This window comes from Diorhabda sublineata, chromosome 8 (genome assembly GCF_026230105.1).
Source record: "Diorhabda sublineata isolate icDioSubl1.1 chromosome 8, icDioSubl1.1, whole genome shotgun sequence".
Classification (NCBI taxonomy): Eukaryota; Metazoa; Arthropoda; class Insecta; order Coleoptera; family Chrysomelidae; genus Diorhabda; species Diorhabda sublineata.
Window position 1 is genome coordinate 23,213,945 of NC_079481.1, and position 18,201 is coordinate 23,232,145.

At 30.7% G+C, this 18,201-nt stretch overlaps 2 protein-coding genes across 2 annotated transcripts; one reads left to right on the forward strand and one right to left on the reverse strand.

Moving 5' to 3' along the window:
• Positions 1–1,043: 1,043 nt before the first annotated feature.
• Positions 1,044–6,896, reverse strand: LOC130447238 (spermidine synthase). The gene is made up of 4 exons (XM_056783947.1): positions 6,488–6,896; positions 5,591–5,789; positions 5,094–5,328; positions 1,044–1,375 (listed from the first exon to the last, which is right to left on the reverse strand). The coding sequence occupies exons 1-4, from the start codon at positions 6,616–6,618 to the stop codon at positions 1,074–1,076; spliced, it is 867 nt and encodes a 288-aa protein (XP_056639925.1). The 5' UTR covers positions 6,619–6,896; the 3' UTR covers positions 1,044–1,073.
• A 2,976-nt stretch (positions 6,897–9,872) lies between these two features.
• LOC130447239 (mitochondrial import inner membrane translocase subunit tim16-like) lies at positions 9,873–10,462 on the forward strand. The gene has a single exon (XM_056783948.1). The coding sequence runs from the start codon at positions 10,012–10,014 to the stop codon at positions 10,387–10,389; it is 378 nt and encodes a 125-aa protein (XP_056639926.1). The 5' UTR covers positions 9,873–10,011; the 3' UTR covers positions 10,390–10,462.
• Positions 10,463–18,201: the final 7,739 nt, after the last annotated feature.

The following is an 18,201-nucleotide window of genomic DNA, read 5'->3' on the forward strand; positions in this document are numbered from 1 at the left end:
CGATTAAAATTAAATTTCTAAAATCTGGAATTTCCCACAATAAATCGAATCTATGCAGTGTCGGATCGTTGAGAGAGGAAAGGTAAACGTTACCATTAAGATAATAAAAAATAATATTTGTAAACTTTGATATTATATTCTCTCGCCACAGAATGTATTAAACGAAATATTAGGTAATGTAAAATAAAAACAATATTTTGAATGAGTGAGTATTATTTACTCTATTCTAGATACAACCATGAAATTGAAATTATTTAGTACATACAGTGGGTGTATTATTGCTAAACGCATGCACGGAAGTATTAGAAATAGTTTTTTGTATTTTGGGTTTTGGAAGATTACGGTCCCAGAATTTAACCATGGATTCTGATGAAGTCCATCCCTGGGAAATATGGGAAAATAAAAAAATCCCAACACCCCTACGCTTTGAGATATCGAAGTTCAAAACTCGAAAATGACTTACTGTATTTGAACGATTAGTGTGGTTAAAGCTTACTTGAGTCTTAACGAGGATAAAATAGAAAATACATTGAAAGCTTTGTATAGATAACGAGAGGCGTTCAAAGATACATATGAACACTTTGCAACTGTGGAAACCCTATGCAGTGTGCGATCTACGTTTTAATATCTCTTTTAGTGGTGTTAAGGGCAATTTGAAATATGAAAGAAAAAAATTCTACTATGTAAGAAACAATAGGATCCTGTTAATTCTCGAAGTTTCAGATAATATTTTGTTCTCATGCTCAAGAATCTCAATTTTTCAACAACATTCCTGTTAATTGCACTTTTTCATAATTCTAACGAGCGATAAGGAGGTTTACGAAGTTATAATTTTTGGAACCATTGGTGATATTAGTACTGAACACAGTATACACTACCACTACACAAACAGTCACAACTACACTGTCTGACGTAAACAGTTTACCTTAAGTTTCTGAAGACGATAAGTTGGTTATCGAAACGTGAGTCAGACGGCGTAATTATGAGTGTTGATGTAAACAGTGTGTTCAGTAAGGAGGTTTAGGGAAGTAATAAAAATTAGACAAATTTTACAAATTTATTTAGTATTAGTATCAATTTTGAACTTGCTTTCTTACAAAATTGGGCAAAACGAAAGCAGCTGAATGAATTTCATCATTATAAAATTTCAATTCCAATTCATCGATCTGTTTTTGGGTAAACTTGTACTTTGGTGTTTTCAGATCATTGTTCTCATCAGATGTTGCAACTAGATAACCTATCTGACCATCTGGATAACTGGGTACGCTCGAATAAGCATATTTGACAGTTTTGAAATGCTGCTTGCAATTTGCTACAGTTTTCTTAACGTGTGGAAGATCAGACCAGACAGTTCCAGCTTGACAACTTATAATACCTACAAGAAAAAAATATTGATACAAAAAACTTTCACAACAATGTTTTCAGTCAACTGGATGTACCATAATGAAAAGAACATTGATATGGGTCAATACGTTTAGCGGTAGTACTAGTAATATAAATATTAAAATTTGTCTTCTGAAGTTTTTCAAAAAGTTCATTTCACTATTCTACGACTTCTGGTTATACCTGAGGTAGCTTCTAGCTTTGTTTTTTTAAACACCGTTTTTTATTACATTTTTAGAATCTACAATGAATTTCAATGAAACGATTTGATTTGATATGTTTTTTTTCTTTTTTTTTAATGTTGATAGGTTCACAAACTTTTTTTTCTTAAAGTGCGAAAATATGTAAATTGGAATTTCATATTGAATTTTACCACCAATAAACCTTTTCCTGCGAAAATCAATTCCAGCGGGAAAATCTCCTTGTTGAGAATCTTCACATTTATACTACTAAACTATAGAGTAATTGGCCCTTTGTCTTTAAGCTTTATTGAGGATGTATCTGAACACAACGGTTATGATAAAAAAATTGTAAATAGGTTAATTAACCATCATCGGTTTAAAAAATCTCTACGTGAAACCACTTTTTCTAAACTCTAAGTGAAAAAAAAATTGCTCTGATACCTTTCAATCCGGTTTATATAAAGGGATTGAAAGAAATATTCAACAGAGTCGATTTTAAATTGATTTATAAATCCAACAATACACTGAAACAATTGTTGGGTAATCCTAAGGATAAAATTCAAAATTTGGAAAAGAGTGAAGTTAGCCGAGAGGATTGTGACGGGAAGTATATTGGGCAGACTAAGAGATCCGTTATTGTTCGGTTTAAAGAGCTTATAGTTCATTTAAAAAATTAACAAATAATGTGAATTTGTTAAAAAATGTATCCAATAATAAATTGTTGGATGCATTTGAAAGCATTGAAATTGCTAAATGTAAGAGTAGCTTAAATAGGGACAAAGGGCTAATTCCTTACAGTTCACTCTACAGTTTAGTAGTCAACGAATAAATGCCTCCCGCTGGAAATAATTTTCCCGGGAGAAGGTTTATTGGTGTGAAAGTTCAGTATGAAACAGGTAAGTCAAGTTATTAGGTTTCAGTTTACCTTCAGTCTCTGAAGATGATCATTTAATTATCGAAATGCGCGTCGAACAGTGTAATTGTGAGTATTGATGTAGTGGTAGTGTAAATAGTGTGTTCAGTAGCGAAAGTAGGGTCTAAAATTATTAGAATTTTCTTGATTAATTTTAAAACAAATTTTCAAAATTGAAAATGGTGCTCAGGAATATGGGGAGTTTATGTTTACACTCCTCCTTTTTTAAAAATAATTGACAAGATTCTAAATCAAGAAACTTTTCGTCAGATAAACAAACACCTACTCATAACACACTAAATCACACCTTATTTTCAAAGCAACAAAAAATTAAATCTGTCCAAGATAATGAAGTGTATCCAGAAAATTCTTTAGGACATTTAAAAAGAGATTTGGGAACTCTTGTGATGAGTATAAAAAAACATTTAGTTCTATCTATATTCATTGTTATTAGTACAGAATTTATATAGGGTGTTTAGGAATATGGGGAGTTTATATTTATAACCCTATATATAAAATTGTGGCGACCACGCCTTGTTCCCTTGCATTAAAAAATACAGGTACACGCTTCCCCAAACAACTTCCTCAATGAAATAATAACCCTTGACTCCTGACTGAACTATACTTGACCCAGGGAATTCCAAGCCACATTTCTTTTACAAACTTCCTTATGTCCTAATAGCATACAATTAAGTTAATTCTCCCCAATATATCTGGCACACGTTTTAGGAAACCAACATACTTAACACAAGCCCTAGCGAGACGTTTTAAATAGAAGAGAAGTTCACTATGAAAGCCTAGATCTCAGCGGAGTTACGATGCTCCTAGAGATTCAGCACGCGCATCTTGTTTATTTTAGTTACTTGTGATAAAATTTACAATACATTCCGATTCCAGTTGTGGAGACAATTTGTTTGCTGTTGGCGATAAATAATACAGTTTACAACTACTAGTTCTTCTGACGCTACTTCTGTTATTCCCCTTGCAACACCTGTATATCTTTCAGTCATAGCAGCAAGGACATCAGTACACAAACCGATGCCTATTTTTTCTAGTCAATGGAGCTTCATACTTCAGCACTTATTGTTCGGGATTGTAGTTCGATACAGCACATTAATTCTTCTCTAATAATATTGATTGTATAGTCAATGCAAAGGACATAACATTATTTGACGTCAATTGACTCATCTATTTGGATAGCAAACCATTTCGATTTATGAATATCTCGGAGTAGTTGATTTTCTATGTCATATGATGACTCAAATATTCTTGGTCCGATAGTATCATTGGACAAAGGCCAAAGTTTTGAATTTTCATCTTCAAACTTTTTCTCTTGGAATGTTCAATATATGTAACTCACATTACTGGAGTCATACTAATCTAAAGATTTTCCTGGATAGCTCTGTCTTTCATATTTTGTTTAATTCCTGCCTTCCAGGTCCTTGAGGGTCTTCTATATTCTCTTTGAAGTCGGGTATACTCGATCTGTTCTTCGTTGTTTATCTTCATTCTGTACATGCTCTGTTCTAGATATCCTGCACGATCTTCTTAAGTAGTCCATTTCCACAGCCTCTATATTTTTCTCGTGTACATCTGTTAGCTGTCAGCACTCACATCCATACATTAAAATAGGTTCCACTATGACTTTGTATATTGTCATTTTTGTGTTTAGGTTGATTTTTTTTGACCACAGCAATGAATTAATAATTTGTGTAGCTTTTTTCCCTTGTTATACTTTACTTCTTATATCGTCTTTTCTCAGTATATAATCTGCTTCGTCCTCGTAGCCATCTATAATAACTAAAAAATAGAGTTGTTAAGCACTTATCCTGTATCTCAATTCATATTCTCGCAATTTTATTTCCCCAACTACTCAGAGGTTCCTGAATGTATATTTTAAATAATGTTGGTGATAAATTGCACTCTTATCTCAAGTGTTTTGTGTTTTTATAGGGTATTTCCCAACTTGGCTACACCTTTTAACTTTCTGTATTTGTTCTGAATAGCTCCAACATAAACATTGCTAAGGTCATATTTCGTCAATATATTTCAACAGCACCATGGCCTTGTCGAGATCAACAAATACGAGGCGATTGGCTAAATTTCTGGCTTAAAGTTTCTTTAGACATACAAGAATATTTTGATTAAAATTATATTAAAGTCTTGAATAATGCAATAAAAACAGATTATTTAGTTAAATTGAATAAATCAAAATTGGAATTCTCTTTACAAGTGGAAGATAATTGAAAATATTTCAAGTTCCATGGAAAATTCCTGTATATTTTTTATAAAAATATTACCATTAGTTGTCAATATACATTTGATCATTGCATACTCTATGAAATGTAAAAAATTTCTCTAGGTGTCCTAAAATACAATTCTAATGACCAAAATTTAAGGAAAGGATTACTCATGATGTGAATTTTGAACAACTCCTTCTCAATGCCATCCGCATATATTTATAAATAATTGGATCATCAAACGATTCTATTATAAGAATATAATATTCCAAAGAACTGCTCAACTTACTCAAGTAATATATGTAGTGGATAATTCAATAGAAGTGATACAAAAAAGGATACTTGAAAATATAAATATCTAATAATTTAACATACCATTTGGTTTAAGAGCTTCTTTTAGAAGTTTGTAATAAGATTCGGTAAAGAGATTCACAGCAGGTCCAACCGGATCAGATGAGTCTGTAATAATGACATCAAATTCATTTTTGTGGTTCTTCATATATTCGAATCCATCACAGATCTTTAAATCTACTTTTGGAGAGTTAAAGCCTTTGGCCATAAAGGGAAGGTATTTTTTACTTGCTTCAACCACCTTTCCATCTATTTCAACCTGAAATTATATCATTCTAAACAAAACATTGGCATCTTAATAATTTTTATTAAGATTTATTTATATTATTTTATGAACTACCTTGATTTAAATGTTTTTAAAAGATAATTTTTGAAGTTATTCATGAAAATAAATAAATGAATATCTAAGAAATAAAAACTAGAAAGAATTTTTTTAGTTTATTAAATTAATGATTTCATATTCATACACTTACACTGAGTATAATTTTTACTTAGATTTGGGAATGTTTTTATTGAATTACCTGAACAATTTCTTTTACTAATGGGTGCTTTTGAACCTCCCTTGCAACACCTCCATCTCCGCCTCCAACAATAAGAACTTTTTGGGGATTTTTATGCGCACATAATGGAATGAAAGTTATCATTTCTTGGTACGAGAATTCATCTTTCTGTGTAGCTTGGATGATTCCATCTAAAGCCAAAGCCCTACCATTGTTTGTTCTTGAAAAATGGAATTGTTACATAATTGATCGTCAGATAACTGATTAATAAAAAATGAAAAGCTGCCAGTTAAGAATAGGACACAATTAAACCAGTCAACAAATAGGGGAGAATTGAATATCAAGTACAAATTATAAAAGAATTATAATATTGAAAAGAAAATTGCAATAGTACAAATTGTACAAATTACTTGAATGACTAGGTAAAGTCATTCAAGTAAATCATTAATTTGTATAAAATTCTGGAACAAATTAGCTAGAATTGAATAAATGAAATCTAATATAGATTTCTAAGAAAATATAATAATTATGGATCATTCCCAATTCAAATTTTTATACAAAAATAAAAAATAACGATAGTATTCAAATTTTATATATTTAACTCTACATTGAAGTGTTTGTATTTTAAATATTATAGCTCTCATTTTCAGTTTATCTAAATTAAGTAAGACTCTTTCAAACACGATTTTACCATTAATTGTAATTATCAGATCGATAAGAGAACAAAAAAAAACGAAAGTGAACATTATTTAAGGATGCACTTTTTATATTTACACTGATTGAATCGTTTGATAATTTTTTTAAAGTAGATATGAAAATTGAAAATAATTTATCCTTGATTTATATTTTAAAATTGTGTTATTAAACTACGCTGTAAATTAGTCATAAAACATGTAGAATAAGTACATATTTACTTACGATTCAAATATTAGAATATCTTGATAATCTGATTTATCCTTATACAAAACTTCTTTTACTTGCAAAGAAAAACATTGGCCCGGCCAGAGATCAGAAATTTCACTAAACCAACCTTTTCCAAGTTTTTCCATGTTAATAAAAAAGCCGGGTTTCTTTCAACAGTAAGTGAGAGACTGAAAAGACGAATTTTAACTATGGTTGAACTTCTAAATGTTATCTAGGATACTCTTGATAAGTTAAATAACTTGAACTAGGGATCACGGACACTTATGACTGATTTCCCAATTACCCAATGCCCATGTGCAAGAGTTTAGAATGAAGAGTCAAGGTTGAAAAGAGAAGAAGAGAATATATTAACCAATGGTAATTTAATTTTACTTTTATTACTCCAATAAACTGGTTTCATGAGACTTCCTGCGAATTAAATGGGATAGGATATTAGTCCTAATATTCGAATACTTTATAGATAAAAATTGCTTCTGAATATTAATTGTCTAAAAAAAACTTATTTAAAAGGTGACAAGTTCAATTATTTTGAACATATACGTAACTTTGGGGTATCTCAATTACTGTATATTGGTGTTGGATTTAATTATAATATACTTTAGTATTTTAATTATATTTTATCGAGATTTTCTAAATGTTACATCTAATCTAATGAATGACGTCTATATTAAAGAAATAGATCTTTCGGCACAATTAGCCCTTCACTTTATGAACATATTTTATAATTACATGAAATGTACTTTGACCGAAAATTACCTAAAATAATGAGTGACATGAAATTAAGTAAATCGTAACCGGAATTGATGCTCCAATGACCTAGAGAATGATAAAGATATAATTTTGTTTTGTATCACAAAAATTGGAGATTGTGACAGACGTCTTCAATGAGTTTTGAAATTGGAAAGAAATAACTGTGACTTGCACATTTTATAATCATTTAAATTAAATTTTTGCTTTGTTATACAATATACGATCAATAAGATTTTAAAACACTCTTTCTATTAAATTTTGAAGACAAAGTAGACTTTTCAAAATACCTTTCATCGTTATGTAGACATATCTCAATAAATTTTTACTTATAAATCCTAATGAACTAAATTTTTCTTGACTGCATCAAATAATTCAAATAGTATGTTTATTATGTCTAATAATATATTTAATAATTGTTGATGGGTTTCGTGTATTTGATGTTTGAAATATAAAATAAAAACTGTTAGGGCATATCTGACTTATTAATGATTAATGAGAATACGAGGGCTGCTATTTACATTTTTGGCCCAACAAAGAATATTCCTGATCGAAACAAATTTTATGGTTTTCAGACTTGAAAGGTCTATTTGGCGGCTTCGATAAAGTAAAGGTAGGTCCTGTAAATAGAAAGAGAAAATAACAGAAGAACTAGAAAGACACGGAATTCCAAAAGAATTAAGAAAAACAATAGAATTATACTAAATAAGAGCGACATTAAAGTGAGATGCCAAGGCACAACATCAAAAAAGACACACATAAATAAAGTCGTCAATCAGGGAGATCCAATGTCACAAACGCTATTCAACATAATATTTAAGGCATCGTGAGAATCTTAGGAAAAAACAAAATATTTGAAAATAGGGGGAAAGTGCCGGAACCGTAAGGAATGGAAAATAATAACAAAAGCAGCCAAGACAAAAGATAAACTATAAAGAAAACGAACGAGGAGTAATCCACTTCAAAAAAGGATTTTAAAGCGCTATAAGCGATTGCCATAATCCAAAGGATTGAAAGACTTGATAATGATGGTGATGACGTCCTGCAAAACAAATAATTTTTTGATGTTGCTTAAAAGCCGACTTTGATATTATAATTCGTTTTTGATGCATTGATGTTAATGGTAACATCATTAAAAGATCAAAATGCTTCCCAGTCAAGATATACCCTTAGGAATATTAATAAATAAAAACAACAGAGAATATTCCTGATCGACCGGCTAATTTCAAAATCAAATTATCATGGAATAATGTATCTGCAAAAAAATTTGGGAGAGCATCTTGTCACAGAACTACCAAAAAACTTATAAGCTAAGCTTATTTGTTATTTATTTTCTCTTGGTTAGTCCTTTAAATCAGTTTTTTATACACAAAAGAGAAACTTTAATGACAAAAATTCGGAAGAAATATAGACTATCGTGGGAATAAATAAATTATTTTCCCTGAACTAATGGAACCACGGTTGCCAACCGTTTAGGATTTCCCAAGGCAGTCCCGTATCACGCTTTGTCAGCCCATGGCACACGGATTGTCCCGGGTTTGGAAGTTAAGCAGTAAAAATATATCAGAATTAAATGTGATGCTCAGCTACTAAATCGAAATGGCGTTTTTCTCGGTAGGTTACCCTAGTAGTCTATTGACAATTCAGGAGAAATGGGGCCAGATTTTCACTAGTGCCCAAGAAGCAAATTTGGATGCGCTGTGCTCTGCATACTGAGTAACCTTTCTTCTAATGCCTATGTCGGGAGGGTATTTTTTCACATGCAGTTTAAATTAACGAAGTTCAGGAGTCATTGCAGAATGGATATGACAAGAGTTGAAGTTCTTATAACTTTAAATTTAGAGATGAGTTGCACTGATTTCTTGTCTAATTTTAAACAAGGTTTGATAAATGCTGTGTGTCGCGGATTTCTGTGGAGCCCGGTCTCATTCTTTATTTTATTGTCCAATTCCAAGACTAAGTTTAGTTGATACCTTTATGAAGAATGAACCGTTTCCATTGTCCTATGCTGAACTCTGTATATTTTCTACAACACTATCTCTAACAATAGAAAAGTTTTACTGTTTTTTAATTCATATACTATAGTGCTAGCATGAAATAATAAGCAATAATTATTTTCTACACTATATTACTACCATTTAGTTAAATATATTATTGAATTTGTATTATTAACTTGGTTAAATTGTATGTAAATTGTTATTTTTCTATGTTTTCGCCACCCTTTAATTGACCCTTGGGCTGTGGTTTTGCAAACAAATATTACGTAAAAATAAATCTAACCTTGCTCTAACAAAGGGTTTAAAATGTAATATATCAATCAAAGCTTTTATCATTAACTTCACATCGTCTAATTCAAACATGTGACTGTTATAAATAATAGGAAGGTAACGAACATTTTGCATTGATCCAAACATATTTTCTCGATTTATCAAAGATTTAACAGATTTCTTTAATGGGAAAAAATCTACCCTTCTTTGTTAGGTATTTTTCCTTGAATAATGTTTATTTGATTATGAAGAAAAAACAAAAAGATAAGATAAAATATATATAATCAACAAATCTGTAATTAATTCATTGACCCGATTTTCAGCTTAATCGAATATTAAAATCGATTATATTTCATCTTACTAATCGACCCGATTCCATCATGCTTAGTTTCAGGTTATGTTCAATATTTGAATTGTCAAAAACCATTTGAAGGTTATGACCTGAAAATTAGATTTAAATATTTTGTATAAAATAGAAAAAGTATCTAATAAATTTCTAGCATAATGGCTAGATATATAGCACAATTAATAATAGCAGGCACACAAGTTGTAGCAAGAGCATTTGCACGAGCAGTCAAACAAGAGATAGAAGCATCCCAACAAGCAGCTCAAAGATTAGGCAACGCTAAAACAAGAACTGAACGAGTAGCGAATCAAAAATTAGGATTATCTCTTGAAGAAGCTAAACAAATATTAAATATCACTAATTTAACGAAATCCGAAGTTGAAGAAAAGTATCAATCTCTGTTTAAAGCAAATGAGAAAACATCTTTGTACTTACAATCTAAATTTGTTAGAGCAAAGGAAAGACTTGAACACGAATTATCAACATCAGAAACAAACAAAGATAATCAATCAGAACAGGCAGACAAAAAAACGTAATAGTAGTTAATTTACTCTAGGTTTTATTTAAAATTTAGTTGTATAGTGATTGTTAATTAAAAATTTAAGAAGATTTTAAACATTTTTATTTTGTCCTATCGTAGAAGAAAGGAATATATAAAATAACTGGTAGTTGTACTTTTAAAAAGTTGGTTATGTCTTATTGCAACTGGAACTGGAACCAAATAATTATAGAAATTAAAATTGATAAATTCGATGATATAATAATTAGGGGTGAGTATATAAATTTTCTAGTTATTTTTGAATAATAAAGGCTCTTCTATTTTTAACAGTACATTGTTTCTCACAACAAATTTGCTTCTAGAATTACGAAACTTGCATACATTTAGTTAATAAGAACTGATAAGTCCTTATCCCTAAGGTGAAACTCTTTTCTTTTACACTCTAACTTAGTTTGATCACCAACCATCATTTACACTGCTTAATTTAGTCTTCTCATCTCAATCGGTTTGTGATTCTCACAATGGATCAGACGGTCTGTTGAATTTTGATAAGCAAATAGGTTTTATTCACAGAAGTGTTGAATATTAAACATTGATTATTAAGACAGATTTCTCTAAGGTGGCATTCTAACTCAGTTTGAGCATTAACCATCATTTAGTTTCTTTACATTGCTCAATTTCGTCTTCTCATCCCAATTGGTTTACAATGGATCAAATTTTGATAAGCAAATGGGTTTTATTCACAGAAGTTTTGGAAATGTAACATATTGATTATAGAGATAGATTATATGAAAAATATGTGCATTGAAAAGTGTTTGAAATATGGTGAAAATTTCTCTTTCTCCAGCAACCTGGATTTTTTAATTAATATATATTGATTATTAGTATAGTTTTTGTCCTGGGGACGAGGCTTAAAAATTATAAGTAAATCTAAATTTTCATGGATGTAAATGAAATATATTGGGTAAAGTGCCAATACATTAAAGTAGAAAGCCAAAATAATATGAAATTGACTTGAATCAGTTTGGCTTCAAACTAGAAGAAAAGTACAGATAATCTTTGAAATAAATACTTTGTTGCCCTACAAAAATCATTTCCTTTTTGAATATGTTTAGTTGTTCATGCATGTATATGTACAGTTTGTATTTATTGTTGGAAAAAGGCCAGAATATGAATTTAAACCAACGCTGGCTATAGATGAAGCTACTCACAGAATCTCATTTGCTTTTGGAAGAGATTGTTCATAAATTTATGGTAATGGAATTTTTTTTGTCAATGGCATAAATTTCCGAACAAAGGAAAAAAATAGCCCTATGACAAGAAATGAGTTTGTCTCATCTGAATTTAAGAAAAATCAGTTTATTGATAAAAAGGATACCAATGATAATCTTTGCTGAAGATATAGTAAATTTTCGTTACAGCCACATAAGAAAATAGTAAAAAATTTTTCAAAAATATTAAATTACCATAATTTTCCTGTTAATAATACTAAAAGACATATGAGTTGTACTAGTTTATTCCAATAGCATGTCAAGAAATTGAAAATAGTAAATAGGGACCTTTCAAAGATGAAATATTGCTGATATGGATAATGTAATTTTTTTAAAATGACTAATATGCATTTATTAATTTTCTTAGAATGATTTCAATGTTCATGAATACCTGTTTAAATTTGTAACATATAACTTTGTTGAAAGATAAATTCATTTCAATGAAGAAGGATTTACAATATGAATTAAAAATATCTATTTTAAGAAAACTGGAGAAAACATTAATTTGACAATCATCCTCATTTTCATGTAATAATTAATTTGATTGTAATTTTAAAATAGTTCTGATGTTAATTTATTAGAATGCTAGAAGAGGATTTACCAACTTACCAAGTTGTTTGTCTAACAGTTACATTTTTTACTTGGGCCATTATGCTTTTGAACATATGTTCTTGATTTTAGGTCTTTTTGAAAAAATAATTAATAAATAATTTATTACACAAATATCCAAGGGCAGGCGAAAAGAAGCAAAGGAAAGGACTGGTTTGACGAATAATGTGGATTGATCCAAGAGAAAAGAAACCATATTAATGAACCAAAATACAGATACCATAAAAGAAGATATTCTGAAGCAAGAAAACAGGTGAAAAAAGAAAAGACATGGAGTAGAAGCTAGGATCAATAGAAGAAAAGTATGTGAATAAATAAATGAGAAATCTTAATCAGGATGTGAGATAACACAAGGTAAAAACCAGAGAGTAATATGTCAATATAGAGATAAAGAGGAAGCAACTGTACGATACCAACAATTGAGATTAAAGAGGTGGGCCGAATATTTCGATAATCAACAGAAACAACAATGCAATCATGTAACAGGCAGCAGAGTAGGATGATAGAAAGGAAGTAGAACCTTCACACACAGAGCTGAAACGTGAAATATGGTAAATGAAAAACAAAACATTGGAGGAGGATATGGTATCACAGCGGAGATATTGAAAAAAGGTGGGCGAGAATTGCATATAAGGATCTGTAGACTGATAAGAAAAATTTAGAATAAAACAGCTACAAGATGATTCGAACAGTGCTGCTGGATGTGATCTACAAAGTTTTTGCCAGAATAATGAGAAACAAAATGAGACCAATTCATAAACAAGATGTCGGTGATAATCAAGGAGGCTTTAGGGAGGGGCGTAGTACGACAAACCAGTTTTTCACCTTAAAAATTATTCAGAGCAATTACAAGGCCAAAACTTAGAAATATATCTACTTATCATAGATTATTTGTAAGCTTAAGATACAATAGGGAAACGCTACATAAAATACTGGAAGGCGTGAACATGAAGAATTCATGAAGAAGAAGAACGAATGCTGAGTTAAAAGAAATAATAACGAGCCTAATATTAAATAAGTAGTCAGAGCCTAGGTCAGGTGGTTGGGGCATGTTTACAGAATGAATACAAACTAACTAACCAAGAGAGTAGACATGGAGGGAGTGGGAATCAGAAGAAATGGATAGGACAGGAGACAGATACAGGTGTGTAGTGTGATTAGACCAAAACATTTATGGGTAAAAGAGTTGTAGTGTAGACTGACCACAAACCATTAGCGTTTATTTGTAAAACTCCCTCTCCAAAGAATGTTAAGATGTACGATACTGAAATTGTTTACAAAAAGTTTACTAATTTGGTAATTGCAGATTATTTATTGCGTAATTTTTTGAATGACAATTTAACTCAGGTTGACAAGTTGAAAGTAATTGAAATTGAGGCACATGTTGACTAAATTGAAAAAATTCTTCCTATGCCAAAAGACAAATTTAAAGTTTTTCAGGTCGAGACATTAAAATATAAAATTTTAGTCGATCTCTTAAAATTAGGGTTGGCCGGAAAATAAAGATAAATTAAATGAGGAAATAGAAAAGTACTGGGTTCACGAGGAAGAAATTAATAGTGTAAATGATGTGCTGTTCAAAGGCAACAAAGTTGTCGTACCAACTTCTTTGAGGCAAGAGATACTTCACTTAACCATTACAATCACTTTGTTATCGCAAAGTATCAATTTAGGGCAAGGCAGGCTTTGTTTTGGCCAAAAATTAATTCTGAGATAGAAGAATTTGTGAATAACTGCCATACATGTTTAAATTTTAGAAACTCAAACTCTAAGGAACCACTTATTCCTTCTGAGGTGCCGGATAAGGTCTGGGACTATTTATGAACAGATGTCTATCAGTTTAACGGTAAAAACTATCTCAAGGTGATTGATTATTATTCAAAATTCGTCGAAACTAAACCCTTAAATAAATTAGATAGTACTCATGCAATCAATGCTCTAAAATAAATATTTGCTACTCATGGGAAAACACCTCTCTTAAGATCAGATAATGGTACTAATTTTAGCTCGGAAACTTTTTAAAAATTTGTTAAGGATTGGGATATTAAACACATAACTTCAAGTCCAACGTAAGCTCAATGTAATGGCTGGTAGAACGTGCTATTCAATCTTTTAACAATCTTATGAAAAAATGTGACTATGATAGTGAAGGTCCGTATCATTGTAGGTTAGAATATCGTTCAACCCCAATAGATAACAATATTCCATCTCCAACATTTTTACTTTTCAATATGGAAATTAACGGCTTAATTTCTAAATTCAATTTGTTTTATAAAGGAAGGAATAAAGTGAAAGGTTGTCTTAGGCAAAGGGGGGAAAACAGAAAAGTTTCTTTGATAGAAATTCAAAAGTTCTTAAAGACTTTAAATTAGGTGAAAAAGTAAGTAAGTAAGTAAGGCAGCTTGGCAATCTGGTAACGTCATTCAAAAGTTGAATAAACCTAGAGCTTATAATGTAAAATTAAATAATGGTAGCGTCATAGAATACAATCTCATTGTTTTTCATCGAAGAGTCTAATATGGTTAAGCCTCTTCCAGATATGACTTTTGTAAATAAAACTAATAATAGATCTGTGGGTAACACACGTCCATCTAAGCATTTGTATAATTATGCCAATTAAGAGTTTAATTATTTTTACTATTTTTGTGAAACTTGTAAAAAGTGCCTTTTAATGAAAGAAGGGAGGTGTAGTGTGATTAGACCTTTAGTGTGAAGAGTCGGCAACAAAGTCGAGGGTGGACAGACGCAAAACAACGACAAGCTGTCAGGAGTAGCATAGGTGACGAAGGTTGAGAGTGCCCGGCAGTGAACTTGTTATTTGAAAGATATATTTGGAAATTTTTTTAATTGTAAAAATTTATTCATGATCCTTGAAGGAAGTATATAGGAGACTATTTCGCAAGTGTATTCATTAAAAATTTTTCTTTATGTAACAAAATTTTTCTCTTGTTTTCACTAGAAAATAAAAGAATTAAAGCAACTAGTATTTTCCACCAGAGTTTCAATATTTTATGGAGTTCCATTTTCTACTGGAATTTCATTTTCTTCTATAGTCAATATCATATTGATCACTTGTTTCACAATAATTAGTGTTTCCAATCAGAGTCAAAGATCATAATTTCTGCTACCGCTTATTCTGTTAGCGATATTTTCTCATCCATATTTGTATAATATTAATGGTAAATATAAGTTCCATTCCATAGAATAATGGTATTCGTGGCGTTCGATATAGCTGAATGCTAGAATGTTTATCAAACTGTAAAAAATTATAGAATTAAATAGTACTTTTTACTAAACAAACGAATAATTGTTAACTGATGATCAATTTTCGAATTATATTCTTGGATTAATTTCAATAAAAGCATTCACCAAATATACTGGGCCTCTCCAAATTTGAAATAATAAAAATTGTATGTGTCTGTTAGGGCACCATACGTTCTTACATAATAATTTCCTATTTAAAATTAGGCAAATTGTACAAATGTAAACCAGACAGAGATATAACCTCTTGTGTGTAAATTATCTCACCACTCCTGATGGGAATGTTAATCGTATAGATACAAAGTGTCCTTTATTTACCCACTATTAACGTAGTGTCCCTTATTACCTGATTTTTGTCTTATATTGATGTTATCTTAAATGTCAATTTTATAATTAGATATAGTTTTTGTATATGATAGGATTTAGTTTTGTAAGGCGGCTTGTACAGGTATAGAGGGTTCTTAATAGTTTGACATTCTTCTAGTACGGTAGTCAGATCATTAAAACCAAGTTTGATTAATTATTTTCTTGCTTAATAAATATTTTTTTCCAAAGTAGTGAATTGTGTTGTTTAACTTGTGTATGTTAAACACCATCACGACGAGACGATTGTTGGTTAGGTTAGATTTGGTTATCAAGTAACAAAGTAGTTTTAATACGAAGAATTTGGTAAACCATCATTGGTTAGTCCAGAGGTTGCTTTGCATTACATTATATTTTGAATTTCTCTCATAGTTGATTGTCAATATATTTTTACATAATATAACATATTAAATAAGATTGTTACTACTGTTATAAAAACACACAATTCTGGATTTTAAACTTTTCTCACAGATTGTTGAGTTGCTGACAAAGTTTACCAGGTTTACCTTGCTCTTACAGAGGTCAAGAAATAACATTTAACAACTTACAAGAGTTGTAATAATACATGATTTACTGCCAAAAATCTATTTGAAATAAACGTTAGGAAAACACAACTCCATTTTTTAAAATAATTCTAAAAAATTACTGAACATAAATGGAGTGCCAACTTGCAAAAAATTATACAGAAATTAAGTCCATATGTTTTTGTTTCAATGGGAGGGATGCGGTTGTTTGTCTTTTATAAGTTTATTGTACCTGGAAGTAAATTTTGATATAGCCACTCGAATCACTTTTTCAATGTTAAGCTTTGCTCTATACTTGGATTTGATCACTACAACAGCAGAAAAACCACACTCGCAAAGGTAAGAGCTGGCAAACGAAATATAACACACGCAAAGCATTCTATCTTAACACTGGAAATTCGTTTGGGATTGGGAGTGAAATTTTGATTTCAGTGAAAATCCGTTGAAAACTCAATCAGCTATTCTGCTTCTTTATTACTGAAGTGTTCAGGCATTTTAGTTTGAAAAGGGTCGTTTACCCACTGCTGATCTTTGATTTCATCTTTTGGCAAGTCGTCTTCAAAACAACCCTGTCATTTAGATAAGTGCTCAGTCAATATTTTTTTCATTTCTTCTTTCAGAGTTTAATTGTTTTCTAGTAAGAGACGGTTCAACAATGAAAACATCAAACAATTTCCATTCTTCAAACTTTTTTCCCAAAGCATGAGTTTCTTCTTGAATGCTTCAACTTTTGTAAAATATCTGTATTGTTCCACTGCAAAGATTTGTTAAGAATGTTCAAACGTACAAAAATGTCTGTCAGGAACGCTAGTTTAATGAGAAAACTTTCATCAAAAAAATTATCAGCAAGAATTTTCTTCACTCAGAAACATGTGGATTTCGTGTCTCAGTTCAAACACTCTTAGCAGAGAATTGCTGACAGATAGACCTCGTGCACTGCTATAGTAGAAAAGCGATGAGTGTTGAGCGCCTATGTCATGTAGTTTAGAAAAAAAACATCATTGGTCTGGTTTTGATGAAGTTTATAACTTGTATCATGATTTTTAAAGCTGAATTTAACTCTGGGTTGAACTTTCCTGCTTCTAGTGCTTCTTGGTGTATAACACAGTGTGTCCAAACAGCTTTTGTCTTGGTAGTGGTCTGACATTGACCGACCTCCATCAGTACACACCCCAACGCAGTTTTCCCAGTTAATATATTTCTTTGTCATAGAACTGTCAACAATATCTAACAATTCTTTACCAATGGTGCCTTCTGTACAAAACAACAAGTCTTCTATCAATTGTTTTTCATTCACATACCTAACGTAGCTAATCAAATCAGCGTCTTTGTGACTGTCAGTAGTCTCGTCTAATAGAATTAAGAATTCTTTACCTCTCAAACTATTTATAAGTTGGTTTCTTATATCCTCAGATATTTCATCAATCCTTCTGCTTATAGTATTTTTTGAGAGGAATTTTAAGAAGCTGCTTCACCACCGACAATTATCTTTGCCATGTCAACAGTAGCAGGTAAAATCAGCTCTTCCGCAATTGTATGTTTTTGTGCAATGTCATATGCAAGTTTGTATGAAGCTCAATAGCATTACTGTTAGCTTTGGAATGTTTAGACAAAGAAGCCTTTTGTTTTACTGCCTCTGTTTGATTTCTTTGAAAAAACTCTCTTAGTTCCCCAACCAAAATATTTAGTTTTGAGTAAAAACCAATCTCTTTGTAAATCTATTGAAATTTTAACTGTGATTAGAATAGTGTTAAAATCGTAAATAGAATTTATTAAAAAACATTGTAAATATAAATTTGAAAATAGATTGCTTTAGTCACA